Source organism: Doryrhamphus excisus, chromosome 1, assembly GCF_030265055.1.
Source record: "Doryrhamphus excisus isolate RoL2022-K1 chromosome 1, RoL_Dexc_1.0, whole genome shotgun sequence".
In the NCBI taxonomy this organism is placed as follows: Eukaryota; Metazoa; Chordata; class Actinopteri; order Syngnathiformes; family Syngnathidae; genus Doryrhamphus; species Doryrhamphus excisus.
In genome coordinates, this window is record NC_080466.1 from 23834083 (window position 1) to 23851869 (window position 17787).

General features: G+C 42.3%; 2 protein-coding genes across 6 annotated transcripts in view; both read left to right on the top strand.

The window, feature by feature from the left end:
- Window positions 1–8543, top strand: part of csnk1g1 (casein kinase 1, gamma 1) — a 40550-nt gene extending 32007 nt beyond the window's left edge. For 2 of the 4 annotated variants that reach the window (XM_058045900.1, XM_058045903.1), the window contains 2 exons: window positions 1468–1491; window positions 5275–8543. In XM_058045900.1, the coding sequence (XP_057901883.1) occupies window positions 1468–1491; window positions 5275–5329 (79 nt within the window). In that variant the 3' untranslated portion in view covers window positions 5330–8543. The remainder of the gene's footprint in view (window positions 1–1467; window positions 1492–5274) is intronic. The other 2 variants (XM_058045904.1, XM_058045902.1) reach the window with 1 other exon arrangement.
- Window positions 8544–9759: 1216 nt separating this feature from the next.
- Window positions 9760–15955, top strand: LOC131097943 (small ribosomal subunit protein eS17-like). 2 transcript variants are annotated; one of them, XM_058045920.1, is made up of 5 exons: window positions 9760–9918; window positions 10437–10588; window positions 14696–14801; window positions 15038–15103; window positions 15834–15955. In XM_058045920.1, exons 1-5 carry the CDS (start codon window positions 9916–9918, stop codon window positions 15909–15911), a joined length of 405 nt encoding a protein of 134 aa, XP_057901903.1. In that variant the 5' UTR covers window positions 9760–9915; the 3' UTR covers window positions 15912–15955. The 2 variants fall into 2 exon arrangements, with proteins under 2 accessions (XP_057901903.1, XP_057901901.1); XM_058045918.1 differs by lacking the exon at window positions 9760–9918 and adding an exon at window positions 9956–10343.
- The last annotated feature ends 1832 nt before the right edge of the window (window positions 15956–17787 follow it).

Below are 17787 nucleotides of genomic sequence, written 5' to 3' on the forward strand. Positions count from 1 at the left end.
CAGGGCCCATTCTTGTGGCAGGCCCAAATGTTTTTAGCATGCTAAAAAAATTTACATTTTACAAACTTTACATACAAGTGTAAAAATATTCCACTGCTTTGGAAAGGTGTTCTAACTGCAGTCTGACTGCGTTCTAAATATTCTTACAGTATTCCCAACAACATTTTATAATAACATTCTGATCCCATTAAAATTGCAGCCATCTTCCACTAAAACGTTACTGCATCGCCTTACTCACATCACGTTCCCATCGCCCACCGCCAAGGAAAAGTGGCCAAGTTAGCGCCACCACCAATCACCAATTTACATCACAAGAAAAGTAGGAGCCAAACATAAGCCTTGTTTACACTCACTCTGCGCCCAATGTGGTACCCAACTTTGCATGCCAGTGAGTAAATTGGTACTAAAGAGGTGTAAAGTATGTGTAAACTGAAAATTTAGAATTTTTGAAAATTCGTGGCATGCATAATTTTGGGAAACTAGTTGTGAATGCAACGTAAACGTAGCACAGCCTATGTGCAAATAATGCTGGAGACTTTTGGGAATGGGTCTTAGGTTAGGGTGACTTCTCAAGTAATTTCTGTAGCCACTTGGATTTTTCTTGTGAGTTTCTGTCATAGGTAATCATAATGCCCAAAGCGATGTCTTTGCTTTGACTGTCTGTGTCATCTTTGTACAGTAGATGTCATTGTAGCTCTGCATCTTAACACATTCACCCACCACCAATTTTTTTTTGGCTAATCAGCCTGAATAAAACCACAGCTGAATGGGATGCGCATTATAACGCCACTATTATCAATATAGTGAAATATTAGAAGTACAATGCCATGTACTACTATGTTATCTTTAAAATGAGTGCACACTTGCATATATTGACTCTGCAATGTCAAAAAAATCAATGCAGATTTTTCAATCCAAAAGCGTCATGCAGATGTTTGATCATCTGTCATTGACACTTGGCATAATACCATTTCAGTGGGTAAAGCCTGAATTGGTTTGCATTTTCTAACACGGGTGTGTAGGTGGCAGGGCGATAACTGCGTCAGCAGTAGTCTAACTCGCCAATGAATTCAGCAAGGCAAGTGACAAAGTAAACACAACACAACACTGCACAGAGTAGCGGTGAAGGATAATGCACATTTTTTGGTCATTAGTATAAGATGACTTGCTTTGTATGAGTCAAGGTGTTGTCACCATTGCGTCCCCTTCGTACAGAAAATGACCGTTCTGTTGACTGATCAAGCCAACTTTAGGTATTGATCCCTGTCTACACCAGAATTGTTATGGTACACATCACTCATTTTGGTATCTGAGGAACAATCATTTTCATGCTCAAAGCTCCCCTTTGTTTACTTGTGTCAGTTAATGTGCATGTGTGTGTTGCACGTGACCGTCCTCATCATCTGGGTCTCGCTGTATTAATCTTTCTTTCTTTTCTCTTTACACTCTTTCCTCTCTCTTCTGTAGCTGCGTGAAAATGCTCAACCTGTGGTGAGTCCCTCTCTGCTTGTCCACTTCAGACTCATGGGACAGGGAGTGGATCAGCCTAGGCTGGGTACAACCCACTCGTTGGGTTTGAATCGTAAAAGACAACTATTTGAACACCTTGACATGTGGACTACGTCATATGTCCAAATAGTCATTCAAAGCGGGCACTAAGTGAACCTAAGTGGACCTAGCCCTTTTATACTGTAGGTTTAGCCTTCAAACATGGTTAAGAGGACCCAGTCACTGTCCTATGTCATAATCTACAGCTTTATTGTCTTTGTGTGTTTTATTGACCTCTGGCTCATCATGTCTATGCACTTTGTGTGCACTCCATTTTTTGTTTGTCTCCCTAATTTTGCAGTTTGTGTTGTTGCACCATATTTTTCAGCCCCTGTTGCCAATGTTTTAATCTTTCAAAACCCTTTTCAGCCTTTTCCTTACATTTATTAACATTAATGTTCCTAAACAATCCGATGAGAAAATGGCAAATTAAAGGGGCCCTGCCTACATTTCTCGCTTTTCTAGCTAGACTTGTGTGTATCTTTGAAATGTTGTACATGACATGGAAGTGGCATATCATGAGCTTAGTGTGTGTTTATAAGTTATCCCTGGTTTCATTTTTGTGCCACTCCTAAATCTTGTGGACTGTCTGGTACACAGAGAACTTCACGGAATCTTGGAAATTTCTGCCATCAAACCTTTAGGAAGCCCATTGTGTGACAATTTACCCATTGTCCAGCAGTCATCTGCGATCATTGATCAGTACACGTTTCTTGAAAATGGCAGCCTTTTTTTTTGTCTAAACCAGACTAAGGCAGCCATGGAAATATGTTTTCTCTCGGGGGAGGAGATGGGGGCAGCTACAGCAGTCTTAACAGTCATAAAGCTATATTGATATCTGATAACAGCTTGCATGTAAAATCTCTGAAATAAGCTCTGCGATACTATCAATTATTGCAGACTTTGCTGCAGCATGTCTATGCAGCAGCACCCGGATAAGAGCATGTGCTAACATGCAACAAAGCAGCAAGCAGCCTGAGTCGTCGGCCGCATTGGCAGTACAGTAAAGTCTCGTTATATCGATATCGGTTATATCGAAGTACTGCTTATTTCGATACCATTTTCATTTCCCGGCAAATTTCTAGTCTTTTATGATATAATTAGTTCCGTTAGTACGATACCCGGTTATTATGATAACCGGTTACTACGATGCCCTTTTCATCTCCCGCCAGCCAATTTGGTCTGCTTATATCGATACAAAAGCAGCTTAAATCAATCTTTGCTTAAGGATTTCAATACCAAAAAAGAACACGGCGAACGGCTGCTTCCAATCAACTTTATTTTTCACACTTCCACCACCAGAGCACAGCACACACACCGATTCCCGCACTTACTGGTTCACAGGTCATGCTCAACCCGCCCCACATAGCTGGCCAAACACATGCCTGCAACAGAAGAACCAACTGACATAGCATACACACCTATTCCAACGAAGACACAAGCGTACAAATACATGTATTTAATTGTGTTGTATTCAGATATCTTTTTATTCTATACACACGAGAGAAACCACAAACGCAGTTGGTTCTTCTGTTGCAGGCATGTGTTTGGCCAGCTATGTGGGGCGGGTTGAGCATGACCTGTGAACCAGGAAGTGCGGGAATCGGTGTGTGTGCTGCGCTCTGGTGGTGGAAGTGTGAAAAATAAAGTTGACTGGAAGCAGCCGTTCGCCGTGTTCTTTTTTTGGTATTGAAATCCTTAAGCAAAGATTGATTTAAGCTGCTCGACACTGTTCTATACTATAGAACAATGTCGAGTGCATTATTGCCCACTTTTAATGCAGTTCCGCGCAGGATCGGATATATCGACAGTCCGGTTATATCGATATTTTTTCCGACTCCCGACAATATCGATATAACGAGACTTTACTGTATTTATTATTTTTTCAGAAAAAGATGTTGCAGCTAAGTGCAAAACTTGTCTTGCACAAGTTTCCTGTGGAATTTTAATACGACCAACCCCATTTTGTACATTATAAAGTCATTAGCCTTTACAAAAATGTATTGTGTTTGGTGGTGAGTAAAGTCTTTAACCCTAAGGTTTTAACCCTTCAATGAGCACATTATTGCTTAACCACTGATGATTAACCTTGTTGATAGAACTGTACCACAGATGCATAAAGTAAGTGGGTCGGTTTTTCTCATGCCTACTGTGGCCAGCTATTGTTCTGTTTAAGTAGTATCACTTGATCGGGCCTTTTCTAACATTCCACACTACAAAAATAAATGAGTAAAAGCAATAACGGTATCGTACCGGAAGTGACAAAAGTTGAATCAGGACACCCCTAAATAAAAAGCACAGCTCGATGTCGACTTCCATAACATTCATCCAACTGTATCCAATATCCAGTCCTTTGTTTTCGGAACCATTAGCACATAACCAGTTGAGTCGGAGTAGTACTCTGACCAATTGGAACAGTGTAGGCGTGGTCAGGGAGAAGGCTGCCGAATCCAAGCATTTCGGCCCAAGAGGAGAAGAATACAGATTTGCCCTGCAAGATTTGACCTTGAGTCATTTTATCAAAAAAACTTCCTATACTATGGCCACACAGTAGTACCTGCAGTGGCATGAAAAAGTTTGGGCAACCCAGATAATTTTCAAGATTTTCCTTTTTAAAAAATCCCTGGTTTTGGACCAGCCATTTCAGTTGAATACATCATAAGCAGACAGACACAGTGATATTTGAGAAGTGGAATGACGTTTATAGGATTTACAGAAAGTGTACAATAATTATTTAAACAAAAGTAGACAGGCGCATAAATTTGGGCACCCCAACAAAAATTACATCAATATTTAGTAGATCCTCCTTTTGCAGAAATAAAGCTTTTATAGCTTCCATTGAGGGTCTGGATTCTGGTTGAAGGTATTTTTGACCATTGCTCTTTCCAAAACATCTCCCAAGCATGGACAGCCCGCTTTAAATCATACCACAGATATTCAATAATATTCAGGTCTGGGGACTGAGATGGCCATTCTAGAACGTTGTACTTGTTCCTTTCCATGAATACCTTAGTAGAATTAGAGCAGTGTTTAGGGTCATTGTGTTGTTGGAAGTATCCACTTTGTCACTGATTCTTGAACATTGTTGGCAAGAATCTGCTGATACTGATTGGAATGTAGTTAAATATTTAACTTAAATTGCTGATCCCAACAACCAGTGATTTATGAAGGAAAATCCTGAAAAATATCAGTGGTGCCCAAATCTTTTCACACCACTGTATTCTTGGACTCCCATGACCCACAAGAACGCAATTGAGGGGTCTGATCGGATAGAAGAGGAAGACGGAAGGAATAGACACATCAGAAATTCCCTTTCTAACTCTGCACTTTTTGCGGAGGTTATGTTGAAGTACCAGGCTAGCATCAGCCAAGTTGCCAGAGAGGCTAATGTTACGTTTCGTCACTTTAAAACAGAGTTCTAGTGACTTCATCCCAACGTGTTTCCGTTTCAGCTGCTGTATTATCATCATGGTGCTCCTTTCCTTTTGAAAATACCGCCTGACGCCACCTCGCTTGGTTCAGCTCACTCGACAACAAATCCATGATTAAATTTGTTGTCCACACTTAATTGTTGATTTTTAGCGATTTGTTAGTCTGGGTAAGTCTGGGTCTTTACCAACCCCAGATGTACACCAACACCGCCACGGTCCATCTTGTGTAGAAATTCAAGCAAGCTGCTTGTGTTTCTTTGTGCCAAGCAGATTAATGGTCATCTCTTGTCTGCAGGTGCTGCTGCTTCTTCAAACGGAAACGGAAGAAGAACACACCGCGACACAAATGATCGTCGAGAGGCAGCCCCAAACATTCTGGCTCTGTTGATTTCTGCCCCCAGAAGTCTGCAAGGTTCCATTCAGACTAACAGAGATGTCTGGATTGCAGCGTTCTCTGAAAGGAACAGTTTTGGTTTTTTTTACTTTGTCATTTGACGGGAGTACCTTTTTTCCCCCTCTAGGATACGGGGGCGAACATTTTCTTGGAACTTTTGCAGAGGATAATCTTTTGGGTTCCAAGATGCTTTGGGATTTTTTTTTCCTCCTTTTGGCATCCCCCCCTATGTTTTATGATTGTTTGTTTTGCCTCGCTAAGTCATCTTTTCATTTCCCCGTCGTTGAGTTTTGGGGTATTCCTGACGTGGGACTGAATGTAAACTGGTGACACACAAGGAGCCGGGAGCGTAAATGGCCGCCATGGGCTCCTGCACTTTCTGCCTCCAAAGAGACGAGCCGTGGGACCAGAGACACAGGAGGCCACACCCACACACCTCCTGCACTGTGTTCTCACAGGAGGATTTCTAACCCTCGCTCCCCCCTCTCGACACACTACAATCCCTTCAGACTCTTGTCCTCTTTGGTTCTACGAACTGAACACTTGTAGTTGGGCTGAAAGAAGAAAGTATTTATGATATTTATCTCTTGGTCGCCACCCGTTTTCTTACTAATTCTCCAACATACACACTGAATGTATGGACAAGGAAATGACTCTGGAGCATTTATATCATTTGTCCTGTGCATGGTAAGGAAAGAGTCGGAGTCGATGCGGGGAGATCCTGGTCAATAATCGACTTTCCACCAGTAGTTGCTTTGGAGCGTAGACAAACTCCTTAGCTTGTCAACACTACTGCTCACTGCCTTAACCCAAACAACCACCTCACTCTACTGGCATACACAAGGCTTTGTACAAGATGGCGACATTTAAGAGATCAAACAATACAAAGACCCACTTTGTGATGGCTGGACCTTCCGTTCCAGTCTGAAGCCCCGCACTGCAAAGCATCGCTTGACGATCCTGACTGTTGTCCATCGTGTTGGCATGGTGTCCATGTGGTTCAGTGTTTTTACTTGGTGTCACGGAGGGCTGCCTTGAAACGATATCCTCAGTAAGTCACCTTGCCTATCCTCCTAACACAGTGAATTCCTTTTTATGTTTGTTTGTTTTTTTTTATTTGACGTCTTGCTAATGTGAACATTTTTTGAAATGCATTTTTTTAATTGTTTGTTCAATCCAAATAGCCATGGCTTTAAGGGGAAGGAGAGGGTAGCAACGTGTGGAAAGAAGCTTGAGACCATGACTGCACTACATTTGTTGACCCCGGCTTTCCCACCTTGTTGAGACTTTAAACGTGCTTTTGTCTTGAAGTGTGTCTGCCTCATGTGCCAGGCGTCCCACAGGGTGCAGGGAAACACTTTGATTTGCTCCTTGTTTAGTGCCATGCCTGGCGCCGCTCCACCTCTTTGTGCTCACGCATGCACACGTGCAGTACATACAGTACATACAGTACATACAGTACATACAGTACATACACACTCACTGGAGGGTCAGATGTGGCGTTTAGTGGACCTGCGCTCTCATCTTTCCCATACAATATTGTAGATGTCACCAACTATTTCACTGAATCCATATGCTTGTATTTACACTGTATAGCTCTTGCTTTGGTCTTAGCCCTCCTCACTACTCTCACGAGTATCTCCAGGGCCTAAGTTGTGTTATTGAAAGTACTTGAATATGAACATCTACGGGACCTTTTCTGATGGTTTCATTCATCGTCATTACAGTCATGGAGGGGAATGGTGAGGGCGGGGGGAAGGCTATTGAATGACAGGTATTCATTCCTTTGGGGACATCTTTGTGTGTCCCGACTGTGCCGGATAAGTGATGTTTGTCATCCCTGCGCTCCTTTTTGAAGCCCTTTTGTCTCCAAGGTCGGAGATGAGCTGTGACAGCAGGTCTGAGTGGCACCACGGCCGTGTCATGGCGGCTCCCTGAGGAAAGCGTTCCTATCGGTGAGGTGGATATCCAGACTAAATAGCCTTTAAGTGTCCCCTCAATTCCCAGAGTGCCATTCCTGAGACTACTACAAGTCCATGCCTTTGACCCGTGCCAGGAAAAGTTGAATGTTCTTTTGTTTTTGTTGGCCATCTCATTCCACCTCATGTCCTTGACGGCGTTTAGAAGAATCACAGCACACGTTGGTCCGATTCAGTACCAGGAAGTGTTGTTGGAGAGCCAGGAAAAGTGTTCACATCTCCAAAAGCAAACTTTGCAGCTTTTTGTCTTTGCACCTGCTCTTCCTTTAAGGGTGTGCTGTAAAGTTGACGGCTGGTATACCTCTTAAACCGCTCGATTTCCTGTGCCACTATATGGTTAGTACGTATGTGCATGGCTTATCCCGGTCTCCCGTGGAACGTTGTCGGCTCTGTGAGACGTTATGGCTTCCAGTCCTCATGTAAAATATGGGGGGAAAAAACCCATCATTCCATCCCACTTCTACTAGAGCTCCCATTAGATTGACTTCTGTTGGACTTCAGGTTGTAGGTTGTATGATGTGACATCCATGCGACATCCAGAGCTGAGGACAGTTGAAGTGGCAATGAATGGCTTTTGTCCTTTTTGGGTTCTCCGGCACTTTTCTTTGTTGCTGTACTGTACAATTACCTTGGACTTACTGTATATTTTTCTTTGAACAGAAGGGTGACATTTACTGCAATATTGTGATGCTTATTTGAAAATTGTACAGACTTCACATTGTAGTCTTCTTCTTTCTGTTGGAATTCCATATAAAGCCGTATTCTATTTTGATTAGGGTATTTTTCTTGTCCCTTTACAGACTGTGGGAAATGAAATTGTACAGCTCCAGGAATGAATTCTCCTCGGCACAATTCTTTTTCCCTCCCTCCCCCCAGAGCTATGATTAAGAGAAATCTTAAAACTGTATATAAATATTGTTGAAATATGAATGTCAACTTCAAAAATGTATTTTTTGAGTTAGTCAAGGGCTTCAAGCGTGAAGGACCCACATTTCAAGTTTTTATTGTTTCGTATTTTTTTAATTTGATGAAAAAGCGAATGATCCTTTTTAATCTGAGTTGTTTTTTTCCCTTATTGGACTTATGTTATATGATACGTCACATGAAAAATCACTTTTTATTCCCTCCATGCCTAAAGGGAAGTCCAGTTTGCACCCTTTTTTATGTAAAATAAAAGATCTCTTCACCTTTTGGGAGTGTTTTGTGTGTGTGAATTAACATCTAATCACCTCCGATGTTGTACACTCATTTTATTTGGTTCACGAACTTTACTGTATGCCAATCACGTACAAGAGGAAGGTTTTAACATAGTATTCCATATGGCAATGTTAGTCGTAATAAAACTTTACGAGTGTGCATTTGACGGCACATTTAAGCATTCTTTATAATTTTTAGACTTTTTATATAGTTTGATTTTCATTCATTCATTCATTTTCTACCGCTTTTCCTCACGAGGGTCGCGGGGGTGCTGGAGCCTATCCCAGCTGTCTTCGGGCGTAAGGCGGGGTACACCCTAGACTGGTCGCCAGCCAATCACAGGGCACATATAGACAAACAACCATTCACACTCACATTCATACCTATGGACAATTTGGAGTGGCCAATTAACCTAGCATGTTTTTGGAATGTGGGAGGAAACCGGAGTACCCGGAGAAAACCCACGCATGCACGGGGAGAACATGCAAACTCCACACAGAGATGCCCGAGGGTGGGATTGAACCCTGGTCTCCTAGCTGTGAGGTCTGCGCGCTAACCCCTAGACCACCGTGCCGCCCCAGTTTGATTTTATTTTATATAATTGTAAGTGTATTTTATCAAACTATCTATGCCATAGTGTAGAAATGAAGCATTTAGTATTTCATTATTGCTATGTTGTACTATTCCAGCTACTGGTCATTTTTTCCGGCCTCCATCATAAATGTGTTTATTTATATGAAAATTCCAGTATTATCCTATAATAATATATCCTAGTGTAGCTCAGAACAACGGAATGAAATCCTCCCGTAAAGGTTGATAGTTGCTGATTCGCTCATTTCACTGTCAATCAAAAAGGAATTCCGCACCAGACACATCATCTAATCATCATGCAGAAGATGAGCGTCCGGGTCAGCCCACAGCCCTGCGGACTGCCGATAGGCCGAGCGTCAGATGGGCGGGACAAAGCTCGTCATTTATCCAATGACGTCCAGTTTCACCGAGTGGAACAACTGACTATATGCTTCTCCATTGAAGTCAGCAGGCGCCCAGCGTCCGACTGTCAGTTTCCTATGATAAGTGGGTGAACCTGTGAACAAAAGATGAAAGTATTGTAACGCATATTCAGTCCGTGTAATGTACGCACGAGTACATATTTCAACACTTATTGGGATATTTTAGGAGAAGCTGAGCTTCCCTTACAGTCTGTGAGCAACAGCCACTGGTTGAGCTTTTCAAACAAAGCTGTTCTCTCCTCCGACCGCTGGGGGGCGTCATTTTCCCTCGCTTGTGCTGTGACGTCGTGGAGTGTCAGCATAAACTACCGGTATGACGTCACCCTGTTCCTTTTTCACCGGCTTGGGTCAACATGGTGGGTATCTAGACGGCACCAGATCCTTACTAGCCGTAGCAATCCCTCGCAATCCTCACTTTTTGTGAGGTCATATATCACTCTAAAGCATCGTTCATCACACCATATACACCATAGACCATATATTTCATCGTATCAATGATCGTAATTGACATTTTAATATTTTGTCGTACTGCAAACAGCGATGAAATATTGAAATCCAATTTGAGGTCATCGCAGTCAAGTACAGTCGTTTACATGTGGAGCTTTTCACTCTATTTTTCGCCATAATTGTACATTTAATTCAGTAGTTTTGGCAACAATCGCTACTTTTTGTATTAAATGAGCGTAGTTTGCTGTCAATGACATGTTTGTGGGGGGGCGTTCTTGTCAGAAGACTGGAATGGAGATGATATTGTTCATCTAATGTGGCTCCATGAATGAAAGTATGTTTACTGATTACAGTTCTGAGCTAGCGTGGATGGAGGTGATGAGGACCAGCATTGCATTGATCCACGTTTGTGTTTTGGTCTTCTAAGGGACGAGTCAGGACGAAGACGATCAAGAAGGCCGCCAGGGTCATCATCGAGAAGTACTACACACGCCTGGGCAACGACTTCCACACCAACAAGAAGGTGTGTGAGGACATCGCCATCATTCCCAGCAAACCTCTTCGCAACAAAATCGCCGGGTGAGTTTGAGTTTGGTGGTTTTGCTGAAGCCAGAAATGAAAATCGGAGAGGAAGGGTCCCCCCAGCTTCTGGACGGGGCGCCAGCCTTTCACGGCTGATTTGAACAAATCATTGATTGAATGAACTAAATGTTGTGCAATGAAATACACCATCGAGAAGGTAACAGACACAGTGGAGATGTTCACAAACTTGGACTGGAGGTTCGTGTTGACTGAGCTTCTTGGTTTGCGTCATAAAATGATGTCATGGTTTGAAACAATATTTCACGACAAAACATGAAGTTGACTTCCTGCTGTTGCTATCATTTTGATGACACTATTTAAAAAACGGTCAAGATAGAGGGTCCTGACTGGGGACTTCATGGGGCATTTATGGACATATCACAATATACAATATTCATTCATTCATTTTCTACCGCTTTTTCCTCACGAGGGTCGCGGGGGGTGCTGGAGCCTATCCCAGCTGTCTTCGGGCGTAAGGCGGGGTACACCCTAGACTGGTGGCCAGCCAATCACAGGGCACATATAGACAAACAACCATTCACACTCACATTCATACCTATGGACAATTTGGAGTGGCCAATTAACCTAGCATGTTTTTGGAATGTGGGAGGAAACCGGAGTACCCGGAGAAAACCCACGCATGCACGGGGAGAACATGCAAACTCCACACAGAGATGCCCGAGGGTGGGATTGAACCCTGGTCTCCTAGCTGTGAGGTCTGCGCGCTAACCCCCAGACCACCGTGCCGCCCCAATATACAATATAAAATGATAGAACATTTTAAAAAGCTTAATCCATATCATGAAATACACTCGAAGCATATTTATTTATTGGTAGAAAACTGGCTCCCTTTTTTAATGGGATGTCAGCCTGTGCACACGTTGCTGCTAAATCTACAAACTGGAATGGCCGATATCGGGGCTATTAGATCATATCAGCCTGCATCTCCAATATTCGCATCCAGACTACACAAGGTTCCCCCTAGGGTTTTTTGAAGCTGTGGTGGTGGGCTGCATGGCATACTGAAGTGTAATCTGATTTGAAAGGAGTGTAGCGCATCCAAGGTGACTTAAAGCACCTTTTAAGAGCTTAGTTTGGCTTCTCGAAGCCACGTGGTCTAAAGAGTTATTATATTTGATATAAGAGTTATTATATTTGTTGTTATTATATTATATTTATTACATTTGCATCACCTGGAAGAAAAGCAGACCTCTGCATTATATTTGCCAGCTCAGCCGACCTGATGAATGAATGATTGGGATTTAATCTGCAAACATTCATTAGTTTGCAGGGCTCGACAATAACGATGTACCGATGGCCCGGGGCAAGTTAAAACAAAATTGGGGCAAGTAAATCCAATCAGTGATATTCCCGTGGGGCAAGTGCACTTTGGCATGCCATACTGCCAAGAGTTTTTTTTAAAGCGGTTCTTGTTGGGTGTTGGTAAAACACGGACTGCGTAATTCCGGTGGTAATTTGCAAACCAATCCTTGCAAATCTTGAAATGGACCAATCAGAATCCTTTATTTCCGCAGTCCACAGTCCGTGTTTTATCGTTCTTGTTGGCGATCAACCAATCAGCGATGGTTTGACTAGGAAAACATCTATCATGGCGTCCCTGCCAACATGGTCTAATTCTTCAACAACTTGTGAAGGAAACAGCAAAAAGTGATGAAGCAGTGCCTCCTAAACAAGTATTTTATTAGCGGCAGCAAATCAAATGATGGCACAGGTGAGTGAATCACATTGCTGTGACAATTTGAAGTGGTCACAATGAAACACCACCCATTAGATCCAATACCAAGTGCTGATTTTGCACAAGCTACAAAATCTAGCGCTTCCATTTCTCTGTGGATTTTTCTCACCTTTGCTTCACAAATTATTGTTTGACCATTGAGCATTTTTTTCTGGATTAAAAACACTTTACTAGTACACAAATGTGTCTATTCAATAATGTTTCATTGTGGTGCACAACTTATAAATATCACTGCTTACTACGACTACCATGTGTAAGGTAGCATGGCTTGCCATGTTAACATACATCTCCACAATTTTTCAGACATTCCTCCAAATACAATGCATCAGTACTATTATCTGATGAATTATCAGCATATATTAATATATGATATCATTATGGCAGTCTTTTCATTTTACATGGGGCAAGTTCGGGCAAGTAGTTCTCACCTTAAGGATTCCCCATGGGCAAGTCATTTTGGTTTTTAACGTAGAGCCCTGGTTTGACTATGTACTGCTAACATGAGGTACATCTATCCACTATCGGTATGCAATATCTGATATTACCAAAGATAATGATATGACAGTACAGGCTGATTGAAAAGTATCTCCCTGTTTTGAAGTACTTGTCATTTATTTCACAAACATAATTCTTAAAAGAGGGCGACGCGGTGGTCGAGTAGTTAACGCGCAGACTTCACAGCTAGGAGACCAGGGTTCAATCCCACCCTTGGCCATCTCTGTGTGGAGTTTGCATGTTTGTCTATATGTGCCCTGTGATTGGCTGGCCACCAGTCCAGGGTGTACCGTGCCTCTCGCCCCAAGACAGCTGGGATAGGCTCCAGCTCTGTGACCCTAGCGGTAGAAAATGAATGAATTCTTAAAAGAAATGAACATAAAGAGTCAACCATTAGCTGATTTCACAAGGAACTCTTGGAGCATGGAAGACATGACTTCATGTATTTACCATAGATTGAATTCATAGATTCAACTATAACAGAACTATAACTAGGGCTGTCTGATAATTATCAGCCTAAAAATGTAATATCGGATGATATCGGTATCAGGATTTTGACTTCATGAGAACCGATGTAGAGCAGGTAGCCTTAACAAGATCAACATCAGAGCTCATAAGGGATCATTAAAGTCACGCGTGGGTTAATATTCCACTGTCCATTCTTATTGGTGGTGTCTTAAAGAAAGTGATGAAACGATATGTAGATACAATGAATGATGAAACGATATGTAGATACAATGAATGATGAAACAATATGTAGATAATCATCAGCATCCTGTGATGACACGACATCAGGTGTACGTTGTTCCTTCTGCTGATGGGATGTTTGTTTCTAACACGCAGCATATCTTGTCCCAAGGCCTGGCTGTGTCCCATCTGGTTGACTGGACTGTACTGTACTGGACTGTACATGACCTTTTACTCACTTTGTTCCTTTTTATTCAATTGCTGGTTAATACTGTATTATTTTGTTTGGGCTACTTGGTTAAATAGTAACTTCTATTCTGTATTTACTTTGAGGCACTTAGAATGATAAACTATATGATTGGTGAATCCCTAAACACTTCTGAAATCTACTTACAGTATATGAACACACTCTGTTAATACTTCTACATACTTCTATCAAACCCTCTATTAACACATACTAATTATGTTGTAATATTCTTGCACTAATATTGTTATAATGCTTCGTTAAATGATGTTATCGTGATTAGTATTTATGATTGTCCCTCTGCTGTCAAATCTATAACTGCATTATGAACTCAATGGTACATGTCACTTGTTTTATCAAACATCAGTAAAAGTATTTTTTATCCGACAAGACCTACCAACATGTACACATTTCTAGTACTCAACATGCATTTTGGCTCCTGAATGCTCTCCATTTTGTTGCAATTTCCTGGTTTCACTTTCAAGTTTAGTCTGTACAGTACACAGAGATGAAAATCAAATACGATCAGTTTCTTTAGTATTTCAAATGGGGTGGTGCAAAAAAAAAAAAAAAAATCCTGTCCTGGGGGGGGGGGGCATGACAGAAAATAATTGAGTAACACTGCTGAACAAAAATATGCGATTACACTTGCTATTGGTTGATATTGGAAATTGACAGTGAGTTGGACAATGTGGGCATATCAGACATCCCTTTATTCCCTTAATTCCCTTTAGATCCCTTAATTATAACTATTTAATTCCCATACATCATGGGAAAAGAAGACACAAAAAAGATAAAAATATGACCAAACACCCCCCGTATATGTATTTGACTAACTGCATAATAACTGATACAGCTTTTGTGCAGGGGTTTCATTAGCATTAATAATCCAAAACCTGTGTTGTTGTTTTTGTTGTGGCAGTTATGTGACCCACCTGATGAAACGCATCCAGTGCGGTCCAGTGCGAGGCATCTCCATCAAGCTGCAGGAGGAGGAGAGGGAGAGGAGGGACAACTACGTTCCGGAGGTCTGAACTTGACCCGCCTTCTCTTCCGTCCATAAGATTTGCTTCACACACATCAGCTGTTGTTGCTCAACACATGCAAGCACAGGAAGACAAAATGCATCCCATTCTGATTCCAATTATGCAACAGCAAATTTGGTCAGAAAAAGCTTCATTTATTTCATTTCACACACTTATTTAATACTACTTACTTCTGGTGGATGACGTGGAAATGACCACGGTATCGCTTGTGTGTCTAGAACTCTGCTCTGGACCAGGAGATCATAGAAGTGGACCCGGAGACTAAAGACATGCTGAAGATGCTGGTCAGTGTTAACTCGGCAATGTTAACTCATTCACTACCAAGGACATGACGTCTTTTTCTATTTCAACCCAACCGCTTGTTCCCAAAGACGGTTTTTATTTATGTCTTGTATTGTATTTGAACATGCATCAGATTCCAATTAAGTGCATCCCATAATCAGTTCCCAGTTCCACATGTCCAAAAGGAGTAGGAAGAAGCAAAGCTTATTAAATCCTACCCCTCCATCTGGTACTTTTACAATCACTAACTGTTACATTTGTTCACTTCCTGCTTTCCATAATACAGTTTAAGGTTTGTTTCTTGTAATGTACCTGGTACCTCGTAGGAGGTGATATGAGCATCCAATGCCATAATGGGTACCATAGTGCGTGTCAATATACTGTAGTGATATATATAGCACATCATGACTGGTTCAAGATTCAAGTTCAAATCCATATGGTTCCATTTGCGTCAAAGTGAAAATGTCTCCTTTTACTGAAACAGCTATGTCCTACCACAGATTACTAAAGAATGGAAAATGTTTCCATATCTAGCATATCTAGTAGCCCTAGAACAACATTCCGTGCACCTTGGAAAATCCAAATAAGAAATGTCGGGAGTGAATGAGTTAATACTAATTAAAACTAACTAAAACTTATACTTCCATTCAGCATGATTTCAAGTTCTAAAGCCCAAATGGTGTGCTACCTGCTTTGGGTCAGGTGTTAATCTCTTGCTTGGTCTCTTTGCAGGACTTTGGTGGACTTTCCAGACTCCAAGTGACTCAACCCATTATTGGCATGAACTTCAAGACCCCACGAGGACTATAGACCCTTTTACTTCTTAAATAAAGTCATAGAATTATTTCCATCAACCAAGCGTCTTACTCTCATTCATGCTTCTTTGGAGCATTCATGGGGGTAACTCATTTATTTCATTAATTGAGATACAAGGCACAACCATTCACACTGACATTCATACCAACGGACATTTTGGAGTCATCAATGAACCTAGCATGTCTTAAAATGAAAGCTTCTCATGGTCCCTGATGGTCCCCGGACCCATCCCACCATTTCAGAAGCACCGAGTCAATAGGATAGGATGGGAAGGGAGGACCTATTTCAGGAAGGGCCTCCGAAAATGTTGCCAAGACAAATATGCAAATTAACAACCTGACTTCCATACCGGATTGGTCGAGGCCCAGGTTAACACCGACCGCCATGGGTGCTGTTCACCTACAGGGTGCTGGTGGAAATTGGGTTACTGTTGGTCAAAGAAGGAGAGAAGAACAAGAAGAGTGTTGTAGGATTTTAGGCAGGAGTTGAGAAGCTCTGGATGGTCAGGAGGTGCTTCCAGATGCCTGGACAATACAGCAAATGTGATGAGGGAGACTACTTGGTAGGAGAGCACTTGGTGTGTCTTGGTGAGGACGTGGTGGTGGAATGAGGAGGTGCAGGAGTGTATACGGCCAAAAAGGTTAGCTAAGAAGAAGTAGGACATGGAGAGGACTGAAGAGAGGAGACAGGAGTACAGAGAGATGGATGCTAAGGTGAAAGTAGAGGAGGCAAAGGCCAAACGAGGTCTATGATGACTTGTATGCTAGGTTGAACAGGAAGGAGGGAGATATGGATCTCTACAGGTTGGCAAGGCAGAGACAGATGGGAAGGATGTGGAGCAGGTTAGGTTAGGTCAAGGTCATTCCTGACCTTGACCACCCTACTGACAGATGCCAGTAGTGGGATGGGAAGATGGAAAGAGTATTTTAAAGAGTTGATGAATGAGGCAAGATAAGGAAGAGTAAAAGAGGTGTCTACTGTGGACCAGGAAGTAGCAAAGATTGGTAAAGAGGAAATCAGAAGAGCATTGAAAAGGATGAAGAGTGGGGAAGCTGTGGCAACGACAGAGGTATGAAGCTAGTGAGAAGGTCAGAGGGAGCTGCTTTGTGTCTTTGTAGATCAGGAGAAAGCCTATGACGGGTGCCTACAGAGCAACTGTGGTATTGTAGGAGGAAGTGGAGTGACAGAGAAGTACGTATGTTCAAGAGGTGCAGGACATGGATGAGGACTGGAAGACAGCGGGAAGATGTGCTGGAGGTGTGACAGAAGAGTTCAAGGTGGAGGTGGGTCTGCATCAGGGATCAGCTCTGGGCCCCTTCTTGTTTGCTATGGTGATGGACAGGCTGACAGATGAGCTTAGACAAGAATCTCCATGGACTATGATGAATGCAGATGACATTGGGATTTGTAGTGAGGGTAGGGAACAGGTGGAGGAGATGCTAAAAGAGTGGAGGTTTGCCCTGGAAAGGAGAGGAATGAAGATTAGCTGCAGCAAGACGGAGTATATGTGTGTGAATGAGAGGGACCCAAGTGGAAGAGTGAGGTTACAGGGAGAAGAGATACAGAAGGTGGAGAATTTGAAGTACCTGGGGTCAACAGTCCAGAACAATGGAGATTGTGAAAATGAGGTGAAGAAGCGTGTGCAGGCAGGATGGAACGGGTGGAGAAAAGTCAGGCGTGATGTGTGATAGAAGAGTTTCAGCTAAAATGAAAGGAAAGGTATACAAACTGTGGGGAGACCAGCCATGTTGTTTGGTCTACAGACAGAGCCACTGAGGAAAAGACAGGAAGCAGAACTGGAGGTAGCAGAGATGAGGATGCTGATGTTGTCATTGGGAGTGACCAGGATGGATAGGATCAGGAAGGGGTA

Excerpts from the sequence above, each read along its gene's own strand:
- LOC131097943 (XM_058045918.1), top strand. Across the intron at positions 10,589-14,695 it reads CTTCGCAACAAAATCGCCGG|TTATGTGACCCACCTGATGA; the intron begins GTGAGTTTGAGT and ends TTGTTGTGGCAG. Across the intron at positions 14,802-15,037 it reads GGGACAACTACGTTCCGGAG|AACTCTGCTCTGGACCAGGA; the intron begins GTCTGAACTTGA and ends TTGTGTGTCTAG.